This window comes from Chroicocephalus ridibundus, chromosome 3 (genome assembly GCF_963924245.1).
Source record: "Chroicocephalus ridibundus chromosome 3, bChrRid1.1, whole genome shotgun sequence".
In the NCBI taxonomy this organism is placed as follows: Eukaryota; Metazoa; Chordata; class Aves; order Charadriiformes; family Laridae; genus Chroicocephalus; species Chroicocephalus ridibundus.
In genome coordinates this window covers 42,322,520-42,341,945 of record NC_086286.1, presented here as the reverse complement: position 1 = coordinate 42,341,945, position 19,426 = coordinate 42,322,520, and the positions used below count along the sequence as shown (strand labels likewise).

At 40.9% G+C, this 19,426-nt stretch overlaps 1 protein-coding gene across 3 annotated transcripts in view; it reads left to right on the top strand.

Moving 5' to 3' along the window:
* KIF26B (kinesin family member 26B) overlaps positions 1–19,426 on the top strand; it is a 302,116-nt gene that overhangs the window by 239,387 nt on the left and 43,303 nt on the right. For all 3 annotated transcript variants that reach the window (XM_063328903.1, XM_063328901.1, XM_063328902.1), the window contains one exon: positions 3,218–3,377. In XM_063328903.1, the coding sequence (XP_063184973.1) occupies positions 3,218–3,377 (160 nt within the window). The remainder of the gene's footprint in view (positions 1–3,217; positions 3,378–19,426) is intronic.

The window sequence follows — 19,426 nt, the reverse complement described above, 5'->3', positions numbered from 1 at the left end:
GATAGGAAAAAGGAAAAAAAAAAAAGGAAACCCAGCTTCCAAAGGATAAGAGATTAAAGGGCTGGCCAACGTATGATTTTGGTAAAAAATGACTATTAGAATAACGTATTGGTACTGTATTTACCTCCTTGTTAGATTCATTACCAGGAATGTCATGAAGCAGGCTTACCACCATTGAAATAAATGGCATTGTGGCAGAACTGGCACAGTCATTTTTCAGCTGTCAGCTCTGCGAAGTCTCTGCAACCACAGACAAAAACAAGTGTTAGGATGTTCCAGTTCTCTTCTTTTCTCTATAGTTGCCAAGCATATTAGTGGAGAACTTGCCTAACAAATAATTTCATTTTCAGATCAAGCAAGTGGATCTGCCATCCTCAAAATGTCTTACTTTGACTTGTAAATTAAATAAGAAGGAAAGATAGGGTAATTTCTTGTATTCTGGATTTCCTCAGCCTGTGTAATAGGAGTGTGTGTGGAAACAATATGACTGAGATTTTCTTTCATTTTCTTTTTTTTTTCCCAATGTCCAGTAATCTTAGCAACAGAAATATTTATTATATATAATTCAGTAAAGTCACCTGCAGTCATTTTCAGTAGCAACTAAACACGTTTCTTTGGTTTTCTAAGGAAATATTGGGGGATACTCAAAAAAGGTAATTTCAGCCTTCTGGGGACAGCAGTCTTAGAGGACTCAGGGACTCTTAAGTCTAAGAGTTTTAAGGACTTGTAGTGGGGAGGCAAAAGTCCTCCATGAGCAGTTCAGAGGAGGTGAAGGTGCAGCTGCCTGGATGGTTCACCAGGAAAGCCTGACTTTCCGCAGTGAGTGCAGGAGCCCATAATGCATGTGAATACTTCCCCATGAGATGTATCCCACCGCTTCCCACCACTGAGAGCACAGTGGTGAAACATCTGTGGATAAAAATCTACTCGTAGTTTTATTGTTGTTCATTTCAATTAGCTATTACCTACAACTGAAACAGAATTATAGAATTATATATAACACATTCTACAGAAAGGCTTTATATTTTTATAGGAAGTTTTGTGTCAGTCAAGGCACTGGGTAGTAGGACTAAGCAATGAGCCTTGCATTTTGAAGTGCTTGCAAAATAAATATCTCTCTCCTTATTTTTTCAGTTTAGGTTAAGATGTTTTAAGTTACAGCTAATGGTTATAAATACCCTTAGTAGCTGTATGTTTTCTACATTTATATAAATTTTTCATAGTTGACTTTCTTTCTATGAGCAAGTCTGTAAAATGTTGTGTAAATTTATTTCCTTCTGCCTCCTATGGTACCTACATGTCTGTATACCATGGCATGGTACCTATATGTCTGTATATCATGGCATGGTACCACAGCTACTGAATGCAGGGTCACTGAAAAAACATGCTTGTGCTGAGAAGCTCAGAAGCTCAAATTGAGCCGACAATGTGTGCTCGCAGCCCAGGCGGCCAACTGCATCCTGAGCTGCGTCAAAAGAAGCGTGGCCAGGAGGTCGAAGGAGGTGATTCTGCCCCTCTACTCCGCTCTGGTGAAACCCCACCTGGAGTGCTGCATCCAGCTCTGGGTCCCCCAGCATAAGAAGGACATGGACCTGTTGGAGCAGGTCCAGTGGAGGGCCACAAAGATGACCAGAGGGCTGGAGCACCTGTGCTATGAGAACAGGCTGAGAGAGTTGGGTTGTTCAGCCTGGAGAAGAGAAGGCTCCAGGGAGACCTTACAGCAGCCTTCCAGTACCTAAAGGGGGCCTACAGGAAAGATGGGGAAGGACTCTTTATCAGAGAGTGTAGTGATGGGATGAGGGGTAGTGGTTTTAAACTGAAAGAGGGGAGATTTAGATTAGGTATTAGGAAAAAATTCTTTACTGTGAGGGTGGTGAGGCACTGGAACAGGTTGCCCAGAGAAGCTGTGGATGCCCCTTCCCCGGAAGTGTTCAGGACCAGGCTGGATGGGGCTTTGAGCAGCCTGGCCTAGTGGGAGGTGTCCCTGCCCAGGGCAGGGGGGTTGGAACTAGGTGATCTTTAAGGTCCCTTCCAACTCGAACCATTCTATGATTCTGTGATTGATGAGACATTTCCAAAGCAATGACATGTATCTGGAAACTTCCTTTACAAAGTCCCCATCATTTAGTTGCTCCCATCACCATCTTTGCTTGTGAACTTGTTTCCCCACATGCTACTACATTTTTTTACTAGATGCAAAAGTTGAGGTTCTGTGTCAAAATGGCTATTTGCTTAGAGATAAACTCAGATGCGAATTTCCAATCCTGTTTAAGTTATGTTGCATCCTCAAATAGTGCTCTTAACTTTTGAGTTAAGATCCTAGAAATAAAACTGCCTTTTTCTACAGATTGCTTCTAAACTAGCTCTTGAGAATAGGGAGGAGTGGTCAAAGATCGGATGCAAAAATACATAGCTAGGAAATTATCCTGAGATAGCAGAGAATTAGAAGCACTTCTGAGAAGTCTACATAGTCTCCACCCTGGGTTCATAAGGAGCCATATGTTTTTAAAGAGAGCAAATGTCAGTTAATCTTGGTGTTTCAGCGGTAGCATCTTTTCACTTTAAATATAGTATTTAAATATAAATAAAACAAGAAAAAAACATAGGGAACCCTTGTCTGTTTTACAGAAACTTTTTTCAGAACAGAGCAGCTTGTCCACAATGCATCATCCATGGCATGGCAAACCTTTTCTTAGCCCCAATGATAATGTAAAGTATATAGACTTAAAGCAAAGTTGAGCATCACACAGACACCACAGGTTCTTCTAAAGATCCAGTATTAAAGATGGGAAAGATAAGAGAAGCTAACACAGGATCACTGCTCAGGAAGCAGCAATTCCCAGCCTATAGTTTGTCGGACAGAGGAACAGTAATGACAGAGACAGAAACAGAGCCAACTCAGGTACAGGTTAATAGAGATGTATTTAAAAAAAAAAAAAAAAGCAGCAGAGTGGTGACTCCCACAGAGTTAAACCTGCAGGAGCGGGTGAGTATTGAAAGCCTCGGCAATTTTTAAGCAAGTCCAGAGCGGACAGCAATGCACAGCAATAAAGGCTGACAGTGAGTTAACAGGACCCCTACAGTTTGTTGCTGCTAACATGAATTAGGAAGCGTTTCTGGATTGTTTCCTCTTTGCAAATCGTGCTGAGTTTTTTGGTTTCCTGGGAAGCTGTTTTGGAGGCACATGCTAACTGTTTGCTTGCTTTGTTTATGGCAGTGTCTGGAGGTCGCAGCCGCTTGCACCTTATTGACCTGGGTAGCTGTGTGAAAGTGCTCAGCAAAAACCGGGAGGGAAGCTCTGGCCTCTGTCTGTCATTGTCAGCACTGGGGAACGTCATCCTTGCCCTTGTCAATGGAAGCAAACACATCCCGTACAAGTAAGTGGTATTCTGTGTTGCACCTAATGAGAGGATGCTTGCAAGCAGTGGGCTTGTCTGGGACTGAGGCAGATGTGGGCTAAGCAGGAGACAGGCTGCTGGGGTCAGTGCAGCCCTCTTGAGGTACAGCAAAACCTGCCTAGGGTCCAGTAACACCTGATCTCACCTTACATCTGGTATTTGCATCTGGTATTACACTGTATTTGACATTCAGGTTGCAAAGGAAGAAGCCTGCTGAAATAGGATTCAGGTGTCTTAAAGATTTTAAGGCTTGGATTTCAGCACATTATGAGTGTGTTTTTTGGGACTGTTCAAAGATTTTTTTTTTAATGTTTCAAAGCATCTGAGAGACAGATTCATGTTTGCTCCACAGAGACAGATGTTGCTGCCATAATGCAGCACTATAGAGAAAATTATTTTGCTGTCCATTGTGTGGAATTTAGTTTCTTGAAAATATACGGCACAATCATAGAATCGTAGCATGGTTAGAGTTGGAAAGGACCTTAAAGATCATCTAGTTCCAACCCCCCTGCCAGCATGCATGTTTGTCATGAGATTCTTTCTGTGATCCAAGGTTACTTTGCATTTTAGTGTTGCGTGATTTGAATCTCAGTGTCAGCCTTTCACTTGCAAAAAAGAAGTAGGCCCTATTTGTCACCCTAGGCAAGTGGCCTTTGCTACTGCAGTTAGCTTCTAGGAAATTAGAGTAATTGCTCACCTAGTGGGTATGTTTTGTACTCATTTCACTTCACTGTTTTCTCACCCCATTTGTCATATGTGCAGGTCTGAAAGCAAGTTTGGATTCATTACCCAACCCAGGCAGTCTTACAGACTTCTTGTTGAAAAGTTTCTGATTTTGTGGATGGTATTGCTTTTCTCTAGCCCGAAGCCTAGGGAGTAGCAACTAGCATCACAGGAATGGCTTACAGTAGCACTTTGTAATCAAACTGCTACTGAATGTCACCGTTCATGAAGGACATGTATATGAGAATCTGGAGTTAGGAACACCAGGATGACAGGAAAAATGAAACAAGTCATTCACAGAGCATATTTCAGTCCATACATTTTACTCTCTTTATCATTTTAAAGGCTGCAAATGTGATTATTTTCTCACGTTCATTCAAGATTGCAAGGTATTGACAAGTTTTACTTCTTTGGTTTACTTCGTTTTGGAAAATAAAGATTCATTGAGTTTAGTCATAATTTTATTTTTCTTTTAACATTTATTTTCCAAAATTCTTCGGCAGTCTGGGCTTAAAACATGCTCTCTGGAAATATTCCTGTTCCTGAAGCTCAGTCAGACTGGAATTCAGTTAAGGGCCAACCAAATTTGTACATATAAACATTCATTAAATGTTTTGTGGATCAAGCACCTAGTCATAGTATGAAAATAGTTTGAACTCTGCTTCACAAAGTGTAGCTCAGACTGTGCCTTTCAAAAACCTGTCTTCCTTCCTGTTGGATTTTGGGGATTGAAGGGAAGGCCAAATGTAGGAATAGAAAAAATGGTGTTAATGATGCTCCCTAGGCTAGAACTAAACATACAAGGAATACTTACCAAATACAACAGGTGCCTTTCCTGGCAATGCCTGACTGGGAGAAGAGTGTTACCAAACACGTCTTCTACTTGCTGCACTACCAGTCTCTTTCTGCTGTGATTCCCAGCTGTTGCACTCCTGAACTTACACAGCCAGAGGTACCAGCACACTCGCTCATCAGTGTTTCTGTGCTGCAGAAAGAAGATAAGAGCTCTCTTCAGGACAGCATCTCCTCTTGAATTCGCTCCTAAAAGAGCAGATAGTATAGAGTAGAAGTATAGAGAAGTGGTTTGTCATCTGTAAATCAGAGGCAACATCGCTGTTTCTATGGAGGGCTTTTAAAATATAACTTGAATAACGTATTGGCAGATTTTGGAGCAACTGTTGTCCGCTTCTTGCTGAGAAGAGTGCAGAAGGCATTTTTTCCCAAATGTGATCTGTTCATGAGCAATGGAAATAAGAGACTTGGTGGCTGGGTGAGTGCAAACACTGTTTCCTCAGTGGTGCGGCAGTACAGGTGTGTGCTGCTCCTCGGTGGAGAAGAGAGGAAGGAGGGGGGAGTGCGTGTGCTGCATTGTAGAAGAGGCTGATCATCCCATAGACTGATGTGTTATGTGTTCAGTAGTACCTCTTGTTTAAAGCAACAGCCAGCCTATCTATCTGAGAGAATTTCCCTTTCTTAGGGGTGTTCTCTTTCATTGTTAAGGAGAAAATTAAAATTTTGTTAACTGCCTTTTTTGAGTGGAACCAAAGGAAAACAACGGAATTGTTTTCTTATGTGACAGCACTGCGCATTGTGTGTCTGATCTCAGCAAATTTCCATAGAGCAGCTCACAAAATGGAGCGTCTTTTCTTTATCTGAGCTTTTAAACAACTATGAAGTATTTTATGGCAGCCTGTCAGTAGGCACTGCATTGCTTCCTGGGAGCCCGGAAACTCACAATTTCATAGACATGAGGTTTTCTGTTACAGCAGAAATGTAGTTCTCTAAACTCTGAGAGGCTGCAGGCTCTTAAACTCCCTTCAGTGCTGTATCCAGCTTTATCTCCACAGGTAGTAGTTGTAGGGAAAAGCTTGTTCAGATTCATAGCTGGTATAAGCAGATGCTACTGCATTGCCTTCAGTGGGCTCTGCGTTTATGCCAGGGATGAATCTGCCTCTCTGCCTGTAGTCTCCATGAAAAACACATGCTGGTGTTCAGCACATTTTGCTTTTTTTTTTTTTTTTTCTTACCCGTAAGGCCAAGTCTTGGAAGCCATTAAGTTCGAATCTTTCGCCCTCAGGACAAACCCACCTGCTCCGCCCCCAAATTTTGGGAATAGTAACAGAAATTGACACTGGCTTTAGCAGGAACTTGTCTAGTAAATTTGTAAGAAAGCAATGTAGAAATTCTCAGACATCAAAAAATACAGTTTGATATGGTTTGGGATCTTGTCCTGCATTCAAGTTAAATTCCACGTGGGTCTGAAGAAGGGGTAAGAATGCCTATAATGGGCAACCACATACAGATAATGAGTGACCAGGCTGCCATTTCTGGGAGTTTGTATCTTTCATGTATAGTCTCTCTTTCATTTATACTCCCTCTCTAATATCTCAGTGAGTTATATCTTTGTCACTGTTAATGTCCAGACCTATTTTGAACCTTACTAAGCACATCATTCTGTCGTGGTATGAACCAGTGAGTTCTTCTAGCTCAGTATGTTATATAAAAATAGAATTTTTAATTTGACTTAAATACATTGCCATTTAATGTCACCTGCTTCTTTTGCTCTCGACTTATGAGCAAATCCCTCAAAAAACTGGGCAAAAATTATTTTCTCTGCAGGAATGTCAAATATCTTCATAAAAATTGGAAAGGGGCACTTGCAAGCCCAGGGAAGAGCAAGGCAGTCAACTCCAGCCTCGACCAAGTTTGACAGGGCTCAGATCTGCTACAGGAGGAGAGTTTTGCTAAGCTGCAGTAATTGTTAGTGCCATTTTATTTTTTTTAAGAGCATTTCAGCTTTACATTAGCGCTGCATTATCTGCCTCTGATTTCCAAGATGAATGTGTTTTAAACCCTCAGATGAATACCCATTTGCACAAACTCCACATACTGGTTTATGTAGCTCACTATTCAAAAATTACTCCAGTTGCTAGGCAACAGGGGTGGTGATAATTCATGGTAATGCTGTTTTGGAAATAATCATTTTTATACATTTTAATGACTACAAGAACGTAAGAAAACTGTTTAGAAAAGTGCAAGGCTGTATGAATTTCTCTTTCAGAAATTGTTGCTTGTTTTATTTAATAGGCTTCCCTCTTAATGCGCTGTCGTAATGTGCTAGTGTTTCTGGAGGCATCCTGTATTTTGAACTCCATGCTTATGCTTATCCAAGGAGGGAGTCTTGTCCATAAAATAGATGGGCATGAGTCAAAAGCATGAGTTTTGTTCTTGGCACTTCTGCTTCTCTGTCATATGGTTGCAGTTCCTCCCAGATCTTACATGCTGGTATTGTTTTTTTTTTAATCCTACCTGTAGAAAACAAAATGATATTAAATGACTGGTGCAAGGTTGCACAAGAGGGTTAATGGCAGAGCCACCATGTTTTCAGATCTAATCTGGTGCTTAAACCATGGGCTAATCCAGTCTTTCTTTCTGCATGACCTTTGGAAAATAATTTATTTCTGGTTTTTCTATTTATTCCCATTTATAAAACCAAGCAAGAAAAAATTCAAGTAAGATTTTTAAAGGGCATTCAGACTTGGCAAAAAACACTACTTACATTTTAAGTGTTGCTAGGTCTCTGTTACTTTTTTTTCACTTTTTTTAGAGTTGTGGACTCACATAGATAGTCCTAATGGAATGCAAAATCTGGGTTTTTTTGGTCAAGGGTAGGCTATTATTGCTTTTAAGTAAAGAGGAGAAAAGGGAAAGTGTTAGATTATAGTATTGTGGTATAGAAGATGAGCCTAAAGAATATGCTGTGTATCAGATATTTTCTTTAAATTGTTACTTAATTATTGGAGTAAAAATGAACATGAGGTTTGGATGGAGCCAGCAACTCATTCTTTTCTTGGTCAAATGGATGTATCTATCTGCAGTTTTTCATCTGTGTAAAAAAACCTGTGTGTGAAGAGAACTGCGATCCCAGGTATCTTTTGTTTATAGGTCTTGCCTTTGCATTTATAGCATAGAATCATAGAATTGTTAGGGTTGGAAGGGACCTTAAAGACCATCTAGTTCCAACTCCCCTGCCATGGGCAGGGTCATCTCCCGCTAGATCAGGTTGCTCAGAGCCCCATCCAGCCTGGCCTTAAACACTTCCAGGGATGGGGCTTCCATCACCTCTCTGGGCAACCTGTTCCAGTGTCTCACCACCCTCATGGTGAAGAACTTCTTCCTAACATCCAATCTGAACTGACCCATCTCTAGTTTTAATCCATTCCCTCTAGTTCTACCATTACCTGACATCCTAAAAAGTCCCTCATCAGCTTTCTTGTAGGCCCCCTTAAGATACTGGTGGGCCACTATAAGGTCTCCTCGGAGCCTTCTTTTCTCCGGACTGAACAACCCCAACTCTTTCAGTCTGTCCTCATAGGAGAGGTGGTCTAGCCCTTTGATCATCCTCGTGGCCCTTCTCGGGACACGCTCCAGCACGTCCATATCTCTCTTGTAGTAGGGGCTCCAGAACTGGACGCAGTACTCCAGGTGGGGTCTCACGAGTGGAGCAGAGGGGGAGAATCACCTCCCTCAACCTGCTGGCCACACTTCTCCTGATGCAGCCCAGGATACGATTGGCTTTCTGGGCTGCGAGTGCACACTGATGGCTCATGTTGAGCCTCTCGTCTACCAGCACCCCCAGGTCCTTTTCTTCAGGGCGGCTCTCAAGCCAGTCACTGCTCAGCCTATATCGGTGCTTGGGATTGCCCCGACCCAGATGCAGGACCTTGCACTTGGTCTTGTTGAACTTTGTGAGGTTGGCATAGGCCCACCTCTCCAGAATGAGTTAGATTATTTTACTCAGAAGAAATATCAGTGAAAACTTTTCAGGAAGAGATAAGGAAAGCTAAAAACCAGTTCACAATATAATTCTTGTACAGTAACTAGTATTAGTACTGGAGATTTTATCCTGGTTTATGAGCTCGTACTAAGTTTTCTGGGATTCACACAACCCTGTCTGCTCATTAGGCCTAAGAATTCAATGCAAAATTGAACTATATGCCCAATGAGCAATCTGTTTAATGGTTATTTCATCAGGGCCTAAACCTAAATTATTATTTTTTTTTAATTAAGAGATTTCAATCACTTTTGCTTTCCACTGCTGCATCTACTAGTCTTCTGTTTCTTGCTTTTTCTTCTCCTCAGGGAGAACATGGTACAAAGACAACAGAAAGCCTCAGAAGTCTGGTGCTGCCTTTGGAATCTCTAAAGGCAAAACCAAATCTTTCCGTGTTAATTTAGTATTAACTATATTAGAAGTGGATGAAGAACTGTTGTGCTGTTTTACCTGTGTAAACATGAGAGCAGAAGGGGAAATAAGGAAGGAAAATGAGGACATGAGTGACGGCTGAAACAGAATCAGAGGACTGGGAAATGTACCAAAATGAATGGGAGAGCTCCAAGAGACACTGAGATAATGTTTAGAGGAGACAACAATCCACAAAGAACTGGGAAGCAAAAGAGGAAAAGAAATGTGCCCATTCAAAAAGAGGAATAAGCCTAAGAAATACCCTTGAATGATCCAATTGTAGGAGAGTGGTCAATAGAGATTTTGTTGAATGTGAAACAGTTCCTAATTAGCTATTAAAAACATGAGCTGCTTGGGAACAAAAGAATTTTTCCATGATGTTGGCAGCCAAATCATATGGACCAGAGCCTTGGCTAACAGACGCTAAAGCCATTGGAGCAATGCCATGTTATACCAGCTGAGGACCTGGCCTTAGGTGCGTGCTCTTTGACACTAGCCAGAGTGCTTTGGCAACATGGAAAAGCAATGCAGTTGCCAGTAAGAGCACCAAAACACTGTCAGTGCAGATATAATGAGGACTTGGAGCATCTGGCAATTACTTTCACCTTTGGGGGTTTTCTGTAGCTGACATTTTTAGTAGGTTGAATTCCTGACAATTTTCTTCTTTATTCCAGGGAACTACATAAAATAGATGGAATCAGGGATGCGCAGTCTGTGAATGTAGGAAAACTTCTTGCATTTTATTAGAGTAATTTAATCTGCAGCTCAGGAGCATTAAGATAACGGATTTTGCATGCTCCAGCAATCGCTGTTGTAGTGTTCATCAACAATGCACTTTATTGTAGGACACTTTGTACAGCTGATAGTGCAGATTTGAGCTTTATCTGCACACGTCTTACAGTACTGTTTTTCATCATCAAGTTAATGAGAGATAGTAGACAAAATCCTCAAGGATAGCTTCAGTGGAGCTGCCATTCCCCAGCTTTGGGTTTTCAACTCAGTCCTGCCAGACTGGCAACGTGATAATTATTGGAGCAGAGGTTTCTGCGTGCATGTGTACTAGATGTAAGCGAGCATGTTGTACTCACTGACCCTGATCCCTTTACACCAGTTTTACAACAGAGCTCAGTTGATACGGCTCCATTCTGCACAAGTGTTCAAATGGGAAGAATCACACTGTGTGAGCTAGCTCTTTTAATGCTCTTTGAACAACTCAACAAATTAACACTTTACAGATACTGTAACAAGCAAATAATGATGGACTGCAAAATGAAATGAGAAGGGAAGTGCTTGCGTTTTATAGTCAGATATAATAGCAATTACTAATTGCATTTAAATAGCCATTCCTATCAGCAACAGATAGCTGTATCATGGAAGGACACTAATTTGGTCCCGGGCCAGCACAGACATGACTGGTAATGAACAAGCAATCCAGTAGCGTGCGGTTATTGCTGAAATATAACTTGAGTGGGACCCAAATAGGCCATTGTGGTGATTTCGTATACAAATGAATCTGTACTTAATTCATTAAAATGCCATTTTGAACCTTCAGTCAGGGTATCCAGCAGTTTATTCTCACCTGTTCCACCACTGGTTCAGGCTCAATTGAACATGAATACGTTTTCTCTTGTGGAAATGTGGTGATAATTCATTTCATGTAAAATTGAACAATTTTTAAATAGTCCTATTCTTGGAATAACTAGGTCTTGTGCAACGCAGCAAATTATCAAAAAGCATGCAGTAGTATTTATTAGCCTTACTTCACGTTTTTGGTTATCTCCAGTTTCTTGAATAGTCGCATATGGATATGATCTGTGAAATTAACTTTTGTTTCCCTACTGATCTGTCTTTCCCTGCACAAAACCAGCGTGACTTAGGGCAAGAGAGCAGAGACACCCCACTGCAGATGACCAAAGAAAATGGCTTTTCTTTGTATAGTGCCAGTACATAGCCCTTGTTCGGATTTGGGCATCTCATTGCTAAGAAGAGGTTGCATTCTGGAGAAAATTTAAAAGGGAAGCAAGATCTATGAATGGTCTGAGATGAAAGGGTTACGCACCTGGAAGAACACTGCAACAGAAGTAAAGCTTCATAGCTGGCAGGGAAAAGGAGACCTCTGAGAGGGGAGATGACAACTACTCTGTAGTATTTGAAGGATGTGAATACACACAGGAGGAGAGAATTTTTTCTGGTGAGACAAAGTGTCAGAATGATTTCTTATCCTTAAGTAATGAGATAGAGGAGTATAAACTTCAAAGCATGCTAACAGTGATTCCTGTTAGTCAATGGAATAACTTCCCAAGAGCTGAAGTGAACGCTTCATTGGTAGAATGATTTAAAAGCAAAATAAAAATGCAACTAACAAATATTAATTGACAGTTATATAATACACAGTTCCAGATTGGGTAGGGGCAAGGCTTATGCAATTTCAGTGCAGAATTCTCGAGTCAAATCTTTAACACTTTTCAATCGCTGTACTTCCGTTTTGATAATTTATCTTCCGCCTTGTTTGGAAAGTGTTTGCACATGGCAGCAGTTATACAAATAAACAATAAAACATGTTCTAGTATGTCTGCTAGAATCTCCTCTGCTTTTAGGAGTCTGAAAACTATCAGTCAGCTGGCATGGCATCAAAGAAATCCAGAAAGTCTCATCAGTGTCTTTCTCAAGACTCTATCCTAGCAGGGATATGGGATGTCCAGTCCATTTCTGTGCCAGGTGATTTAACTCGGTTAACCACTTTTCTTCCTTCATCATTTAGTTACACTTCTTTTTTAAGGTCTCTTTCTCTTTGAATTGCAAAATCAAGTTCTCCCAGTGCTTGATCCAAAACTCAGTGTAAGTCAATGTAAATTTTTTATTGGGCTTTGGCTTAAACCCACAGATTAGAAAACACGCTTATATCTAATTAGATGAGATAATCCTCAAATCCTTGCTAAGGGATATTGTATACCATAGTTCATGTTCAGTATTTGATGATTAGCAGCTTATTTGTTGAAAGAGGCAGTATGTGGTTAAGTGTTACTTAGTGATGAGTTTGTCTGGGATTGCAAGGGACATGATTGATGAAACTGGTGAATGTGAAAATTGGAAATGTACAATCATCTAATGACTGGTTGCAAATGGGTCTGTAACCATGAATTTGGAGCTCAAGAAGGTTATACAGAAACTTGCCACAAATAGGAACTTGTGACTACTGAAGTGGTACAAGCAGGGCTATTTGATTTTCCTCTTCAATGTATATAAATAGTATTTGTGACCTTACGTTAAAAATAAGCAAAAACTTGGTTTACATTTTCTGGGCAAATAGCTGAACATTTTTTCTTCATACTCTTTCTTTTCTTTGACTCTATTTAACACCACCCCCTCAATGGAGTGACAGGCCGTAGAAGCTTTGAAGAGAACTGCGTGGTTGTAAATACTGAATACTTCAGCCAGTTTGTCCTATTGCTTCAAGAGCATTTGAATAGCATTGCAACTGCAACATGTTTTTTTCCATACAAACTTTTACCGAAGTTCTTATTTTTGTAACATGTTTGAGAGGAAAGCAATGAAGACAATCCTCTTCTGCTCTTCAGACACCAACTAGCTTCTGCTGGATGATCAAAGTTTTCTGGCTGGTGGTTGCCTCCAGGCCTGTACACAATGAACAGATGTGAAGTGAATTTTTTAAAATATGCATTGACTTTTCAGAGTTAAGCAGGCTGGTTATCTGCTGAAATATTAAAACGATCTCTCTCTTCTGCTGCAGAATGAACTTGTAAGGTTATTTTAATTTTTAAAATTTTGTTTGTTTATAAATGCCATCAGATGACATGCTTTCTAGCAGTATGTGACAAGACTCAGTAAAATTAACTTCAGTCGGCAGGTTTAACTATTTTAGCTGTATTTTTTCTCATCAACACATTGGCCAAACTGTTCTACTTGCCATATTTAAAATTATTTTCCAATAGGTTATTTTTGAGGGCTGAGGGGAGTTACTAAATTCTCGCTATTCCCTAAATCTCTCCCTGTTCCTTAGTTTTGCTCTTGGGTGGAAATAAAGCTTCACTCATTTTGAAAATTAATGACAAAATGTAAGTTCATACTGTCGGAAATACCATCCCTTCTGGCTCCATGTAAGTTCATATTGTCGGAAATACCATCCCTTCTGGCTCCCTTTGGTACAGCTGGTTCTGAAGGGCAGAGAGCTGGGTACCAGCATGATGGCCGTAGCTGTTTTGTGTGGTGTTACAAACCTGGGAGCTATGGAGATACAGTCTTCAGTCTCTATAATTAGGAGAAAAGGAGAAAGTTGGGAGCTGTCATAGACATGAAGGTATTTTTGGCCTTGGAAAAGGACGCACAATGTATTACACTCTTTGCAGGAGTGGGTGCTCTCCCTGATTGAAGTCTCTCTCCTGCTGTTGTGCCGTAGGCAGCTTGCACAGCCTGCAGCTTTCCCGGGTCTCCTGCCTGCCTTCAGCTGGAGCTCCAGAGGGCAGGGCTCTCACATAGCTCCTGTGTCGTGTGTGCTCATCCCTTCGGGCAGCTCAGACTGCACTAGGCACCTGTGCTGTTCCACTTGGAGACAGCCAGAGAACAAACGAGGGGAGACACATAGAAGGTGAGCTGTTAAAAGCACCTCATCATCCCTGTGGAAGTGGGACCTGAATCTCCTTAGAGCAGTCTTTTAAGGATTGCACACAATTTTCATGTCTGCCTCCAGCTATAAACAGAGAAGCAGAATCTTTTGTGCTCCTAGACTGCGTTTCCTATCTCTTGCAAACAACAGTTTTCACAGGCTCCATGTGATGTGCTTTGAAGTTACACGCCTGTGCAAGAGGACAGGAATTAGATGCAGTATCCAGATTTGCTACCCGGTTGGCATGTACTGCATAACAAAAAAAAAAAAAAAGTGTTGCCAAAGGTACAGTGTTAGAGAAATAACTGCACTTTTTCAGAGAGGTAGAGAGAGTATTCTAGGAGCTCTGTGTACTCAGTCAGACCCTGCCGACATGCACCTCCTGAATCCTGCTCATCTCTCTCATGTGTGGACATTGCTGGAGTCATGGAGGGTAGTTTGTCTCATGTCAAAGGGAACTGAGGGTAACTGCAATAGTTTACACTGCCCAGGGAGGTTGTGGAGTCCCCTTCTCTGGAGATTTTCAAGACTCGCCTGGATGCAGCCCTGAGTAACGTGCTCCAGGCAATCCTGCTTCAGCAGGGGAGTTGGACTAGATGATCTCTAGAGGTCCCTTCCAACTTTGAAGATTCTGTGATTCTGTGAAAGAGCAGCTGATGGAGGACCAAATAAGATTTGACTCTGAAAATACATGTGTGTGAGAGAACCAGTTGGCACCCTATCACATTGTGCTCCAGTGAAATTTGTGAAATGCTCCTGTTTTTTTCAGCCGAGGGTTGAGGCTGCTGACTGTGAAGTGTGTTTTACAGAAAAAGTGAGGGTGTGCTTTGGTAACCTTAGGATCTTTGCATCATACAGAATATAAAATAAGCCTGTTAAGCTGGTAAAAGATTTTCCTTTCTCTTGTTCGGTGACTACTGCCATTTTGGATGGCTATGTACTGTGTAATGGCATTATAATCAATGGCTTTTGTTGGTTTTGAGCTACTCTTGATTGCAGTCCTCTGTGTCTTCCTTCACCTGGAATCATTTTTGTGTATGTCAGATAAACTTCAAGAAGATTACACAACTGGCAAAGTCCTTTGTGTCCACTGGCAGATGCTGTGTCAGCTCTCCTCATGCTCATCTCAGCCCAACAAGCCCCATGGTGAAGAGGGTGTTGTCTGGGGGAAGGCTCTGGCTGCTGTGAATCTGAATATGATGCTTTGGGTCTCTCTACTGTATGTGCTCCCAGGGGCTGTCACCTGTCTTCCCAGCAGGGTCAGGGCTTCTTCAGGCAGGGACATGATGCTTCTGTGGTGCTGTAGCAAAACTCCTTTCTCTCTACTGGTATCACAAACACATCGGTTAGGTATACTCTGAAAATTGAAATGGATTTTGTCATCCTCCCAAGAGAATTCATAGTTTTGCTTAAACTTTTCTACCAAACATCTTTTTTTCACAGAGAGATAAGACAATGAAAACAAAGAATTACAACCAAGACAATAAATTGACTATTGGAAACAGATACCACAATAAGGTTTTCTTTAAAAATTGCGTCATTTGATTGGAGAATGATTTACGTTGCTTAATATGTAAGATTTTGAATTTTCTCTGATAATGCTATTAGATCACACCCATGCAAAAGATAGTATAATCCCTAAAAATACATTTTTAATTCCATTGGCCAGGTTCCATCCATCAGTGGTGCTTTTCTGTGGAGCAATACCTGATTCTTTTAAAGAATCTCAGCTTCACGCTAGTAACTGTTCAGATGCCTAATCAGAGGGCAAACTCTGCTGTTGCTAAAGGTATCCCTCGCTGAAGGCCAGAGAAAATAGATAACTGAAGAGAGTAACAACAAAACACCACATCTTCTCAACAGGGAACATTTAGTTGTGGGCTATGAAAAAAGAATGTTGCAGGATGTGTATGAAATTATAGTAAGGTAATATTCAACTCTGGCAGTAATAGTGTGGGTATGTGAGAGTCATTTTGACTAGCAATTACACATCTACTTTATGCATTAAACAGCTGTGTTATCTCTATTGAAACTAACCTTAAGTTCGGAACACAAATAACTTTCCTAATAATTTTATGTTCCTATCCATACAGATATAAAACCAATAACTGTATGCTTCATAAGTATTACCAGTGTGTTGCTTCACCTTAATTCATCTCCCAGAAATATAAAAATCCAAATGTTTCCTACTAATATCTAATCTGTAATCCATATTAAATCTAATGAATTCTATATTCTTCTCTGTGTATTATCCATTAATTGTGCCAGTAACTGCAGCTTCATATAACTTCCTTTTTAAAACTGCAGAATTTGGAAGTACAATTCTGTTGTGCCAGAAGCCAACTAATAAAATTTAGCAATGACTATTGTCTTAAATACAAAGGGACAGAGTTAAGTATTCTATGCTGGCATTATAAATTATATGCTGCCCATATGACCTTTAACTGTATTTTGCAGTATCTGAATGTGAGAGTAAGTTCTCCTTGGTAAATCTCATAATATGCAATAGGAATATGTGCAGTGTTTTCTCCTTCTGGCTCCTTTCTCATAGTAAATGAATGTCTCCCAGCCCCATGCTCTGATTATGTTCATATTGAAACATTTCTGGCAGTTAAATCTGCAAACTTGTGCATATTTAAGTGTACGTATTTGGGAGATCTAGAAATATGGGCAGAGAACGGCAAATCTTTACTCCTCTTGCTGTGCAGGTTCCAGTAAGGGGAGTCCTGAGGGATTCTTGCTCCTAAAGGAGCAAGGTTCTCTGCCACCATATTTAGCGAAAAGGTCCAGCTTCTTGCAGATCAAAGGCTATGCACTTCTTGTCTTAAGGTCAGGGCTAGGTGAGAACTCACCATACTGTCTTCTGCCATTAACCAAGTTTTGAAATGCACAAGTATAGACCGGCAATGGATGTTTGGTTAATTTATTGACATAATTTGGTTTTCGAGGCATTAATGTGCATTTTGACCACCTTTATTTTTGACTCATTCAGAGTAGGAACCAGTAAACACAGGTATAGGTATTGCTGAGTGAATCTCGTAGTCTTCAAAAAAGAAACTCCAGCACAGTTAGATTGCAGGAAATGAGATAGCCCCTAAATGGGATCTTGTGCTGCTTCTCAAATATATCTATGATGGCTCTCAATCTGTTTATATTATTCATTAAATATAGAACTTTTATATCCCACGATGCCCTTAATTTACACAAGCTTTAGAGAGTGTGGATCAGATATATTTTCCTACCTGTTCCTACCTACCTCTTCCCATTTTTACTCCTTTCACTCATTAACAACTGGTAACATTATGAAACATCCTATTATTTTCCTTCTTTATCTCCAATATATTTCAGAAGTAATTTTTATTTATCATATAGCTTTGGCAAATAACTGTTGAAGCACTCATTGTCACTGCTGCAGTATCTTTAGTCCATGATTATTAAGAATGTGAGTTCTGGCTGCAGTTTCTCAAATACTTTCATAATCTCAAGCAGGTAGGAGAGAAGGAGGCAAGCATAACTGGAAGCAACATTTCTGATTCTGGGGCTTTCCAGGGGGCCAGCGCCCCATGTTAAACCTTCTGGAGGCTTAACTGGCAGCAGGCATCCCAGCATGCTTGTTGGGCCACGCTGCTGCCTGACATCTCCACAGGACACAATTCACAGTGCTGTAACCCTGTCCCTGACACGTCCCCTCTACTAGCAGCAGTCACATCCTTGGCATTTCCCTGTGGTAGACTTCTGGGTGATCCACAGGAAATAGTGTCTTGACTGCTGTCTCAGTGACTGTGCTCCTAAACATTCCCTGATACTATATATAATGGTGGGAAAGGTCTAGAGATGAGTGTAGCTCTCACTCTTTTCTGTTTTCTTTTATGTTTGCCAGATCGGAAATGGAATGATACATTCTGCTGTGCTAATTGATTAAATGACATCTATCATAACATAAAGAGATCAAACACGATTATTTTTAGTCCTGTATTACAGTCTAAAGCTCACAGTTCTGCTCAGATCATTAGTGTACAATTTTCAGATGAGCTAGCCAGAAGGTCCCTAAATAAAAATTAGTAGAAAAGATTAGCTAGGAAAGCTAGACTGGTAATGAGCTGTTGCACTATGGTAACGTGCTAGGTTTATAGTTCATATCTAGCCCTAATCAGTGATAAGTGCAAGTTGTCAGCATTTGATAGCTAATTGGTGTTTCTTGGAATTACACTGCAACGAAAACACTGAAATGAAAATAAAGCTTTTCTTTATATATGACAAGTTAAGAGTTAATTATAAATGCTTGGGTCAAATACACCTCTTAGCTACACTATATGCAAATCTGCTGCACTGAGGGAAGTATAAACTTCTTTGGTCCCTTTTGGGTCATTATTACTTTTTTTTTAAACTGGTACAGTAGTGGCTTTGAAAGCAAGAGGACCCTTAAACCATTGGCTATGTATTTAATGTCATATGTCACACACACAAAAAACCCTAAACCCAAAATACTGGAAAATATTAACAATGCAATAATGACTTGAACTCTCCCAACGGCCCATTTGTTATTGATTGTATTTCCTCCGTGTTCATTGGAGAACTGCTGTCCTCCCACAGAATTAATTGGACATAAAATCATAAGGTGGATCTGAAAAATTATAAAGCAGGAATAATCTAAGCCACAGGACATGAAAGACTTAAAAGCCTGGCTAACTTGACATCTGTGAACTGAGATTTTTGTCATCGCACAGCTATAATTAGGAGGCTCTAATCACTCTCATAATGCTAATATGGGAAATGTCCTGTCTGTCCTCAGTAGCTGGTGGTGGGAATGACTGCTATGCGCGATGTCGTGCTTCAAAACTGTGAAGCCTGACAAGCTCCGCAAGCAGGAGTGACTCTGACATGTGTGCTCCGAGGGATACTTAGCCACCTCCTGAGAGGCTGAAGCATACACAATCAGACCACCTCAGTGCTAGTCATCCAAATACATTTTTTAATTGGCCACTTAATTGACCATTTCCAATCAGATTTTACACAGGCACAGGCCTTCAGATCTCGGAGGTCCCTGCAGGGCTCCTGGGACTGGGAGAGGAATAGAGCAGAAGCAGGCTGGGCCATGAAGGTGTGAAGCCAGCAGTTACGTGCTCCATTGCGTGCTGGCTCGCCACCCAGCTGAGCCTAACACCAGCCAGCCAGCACGTACAAGCCAACAGGGAGAGAGGAAGGAGCTGCAGCTGGAGGAGATGAGTAGGTGGGATGTGGTAAGGTGGGGTCATAGGGACTGTAGAAGAGGGGACAGCAGAAGTGTAGGAAATGGAGGAACACAGAATACAAACCCACAGGAAACTAGTCTTCATTAATTCTTCTATTCATAGAACAACTTGTTCATTTATTCAGATCCTCACCATTTGAAATGCAATTAGATTAATATATTTTCCTGCTGAGTAAAATTCATGC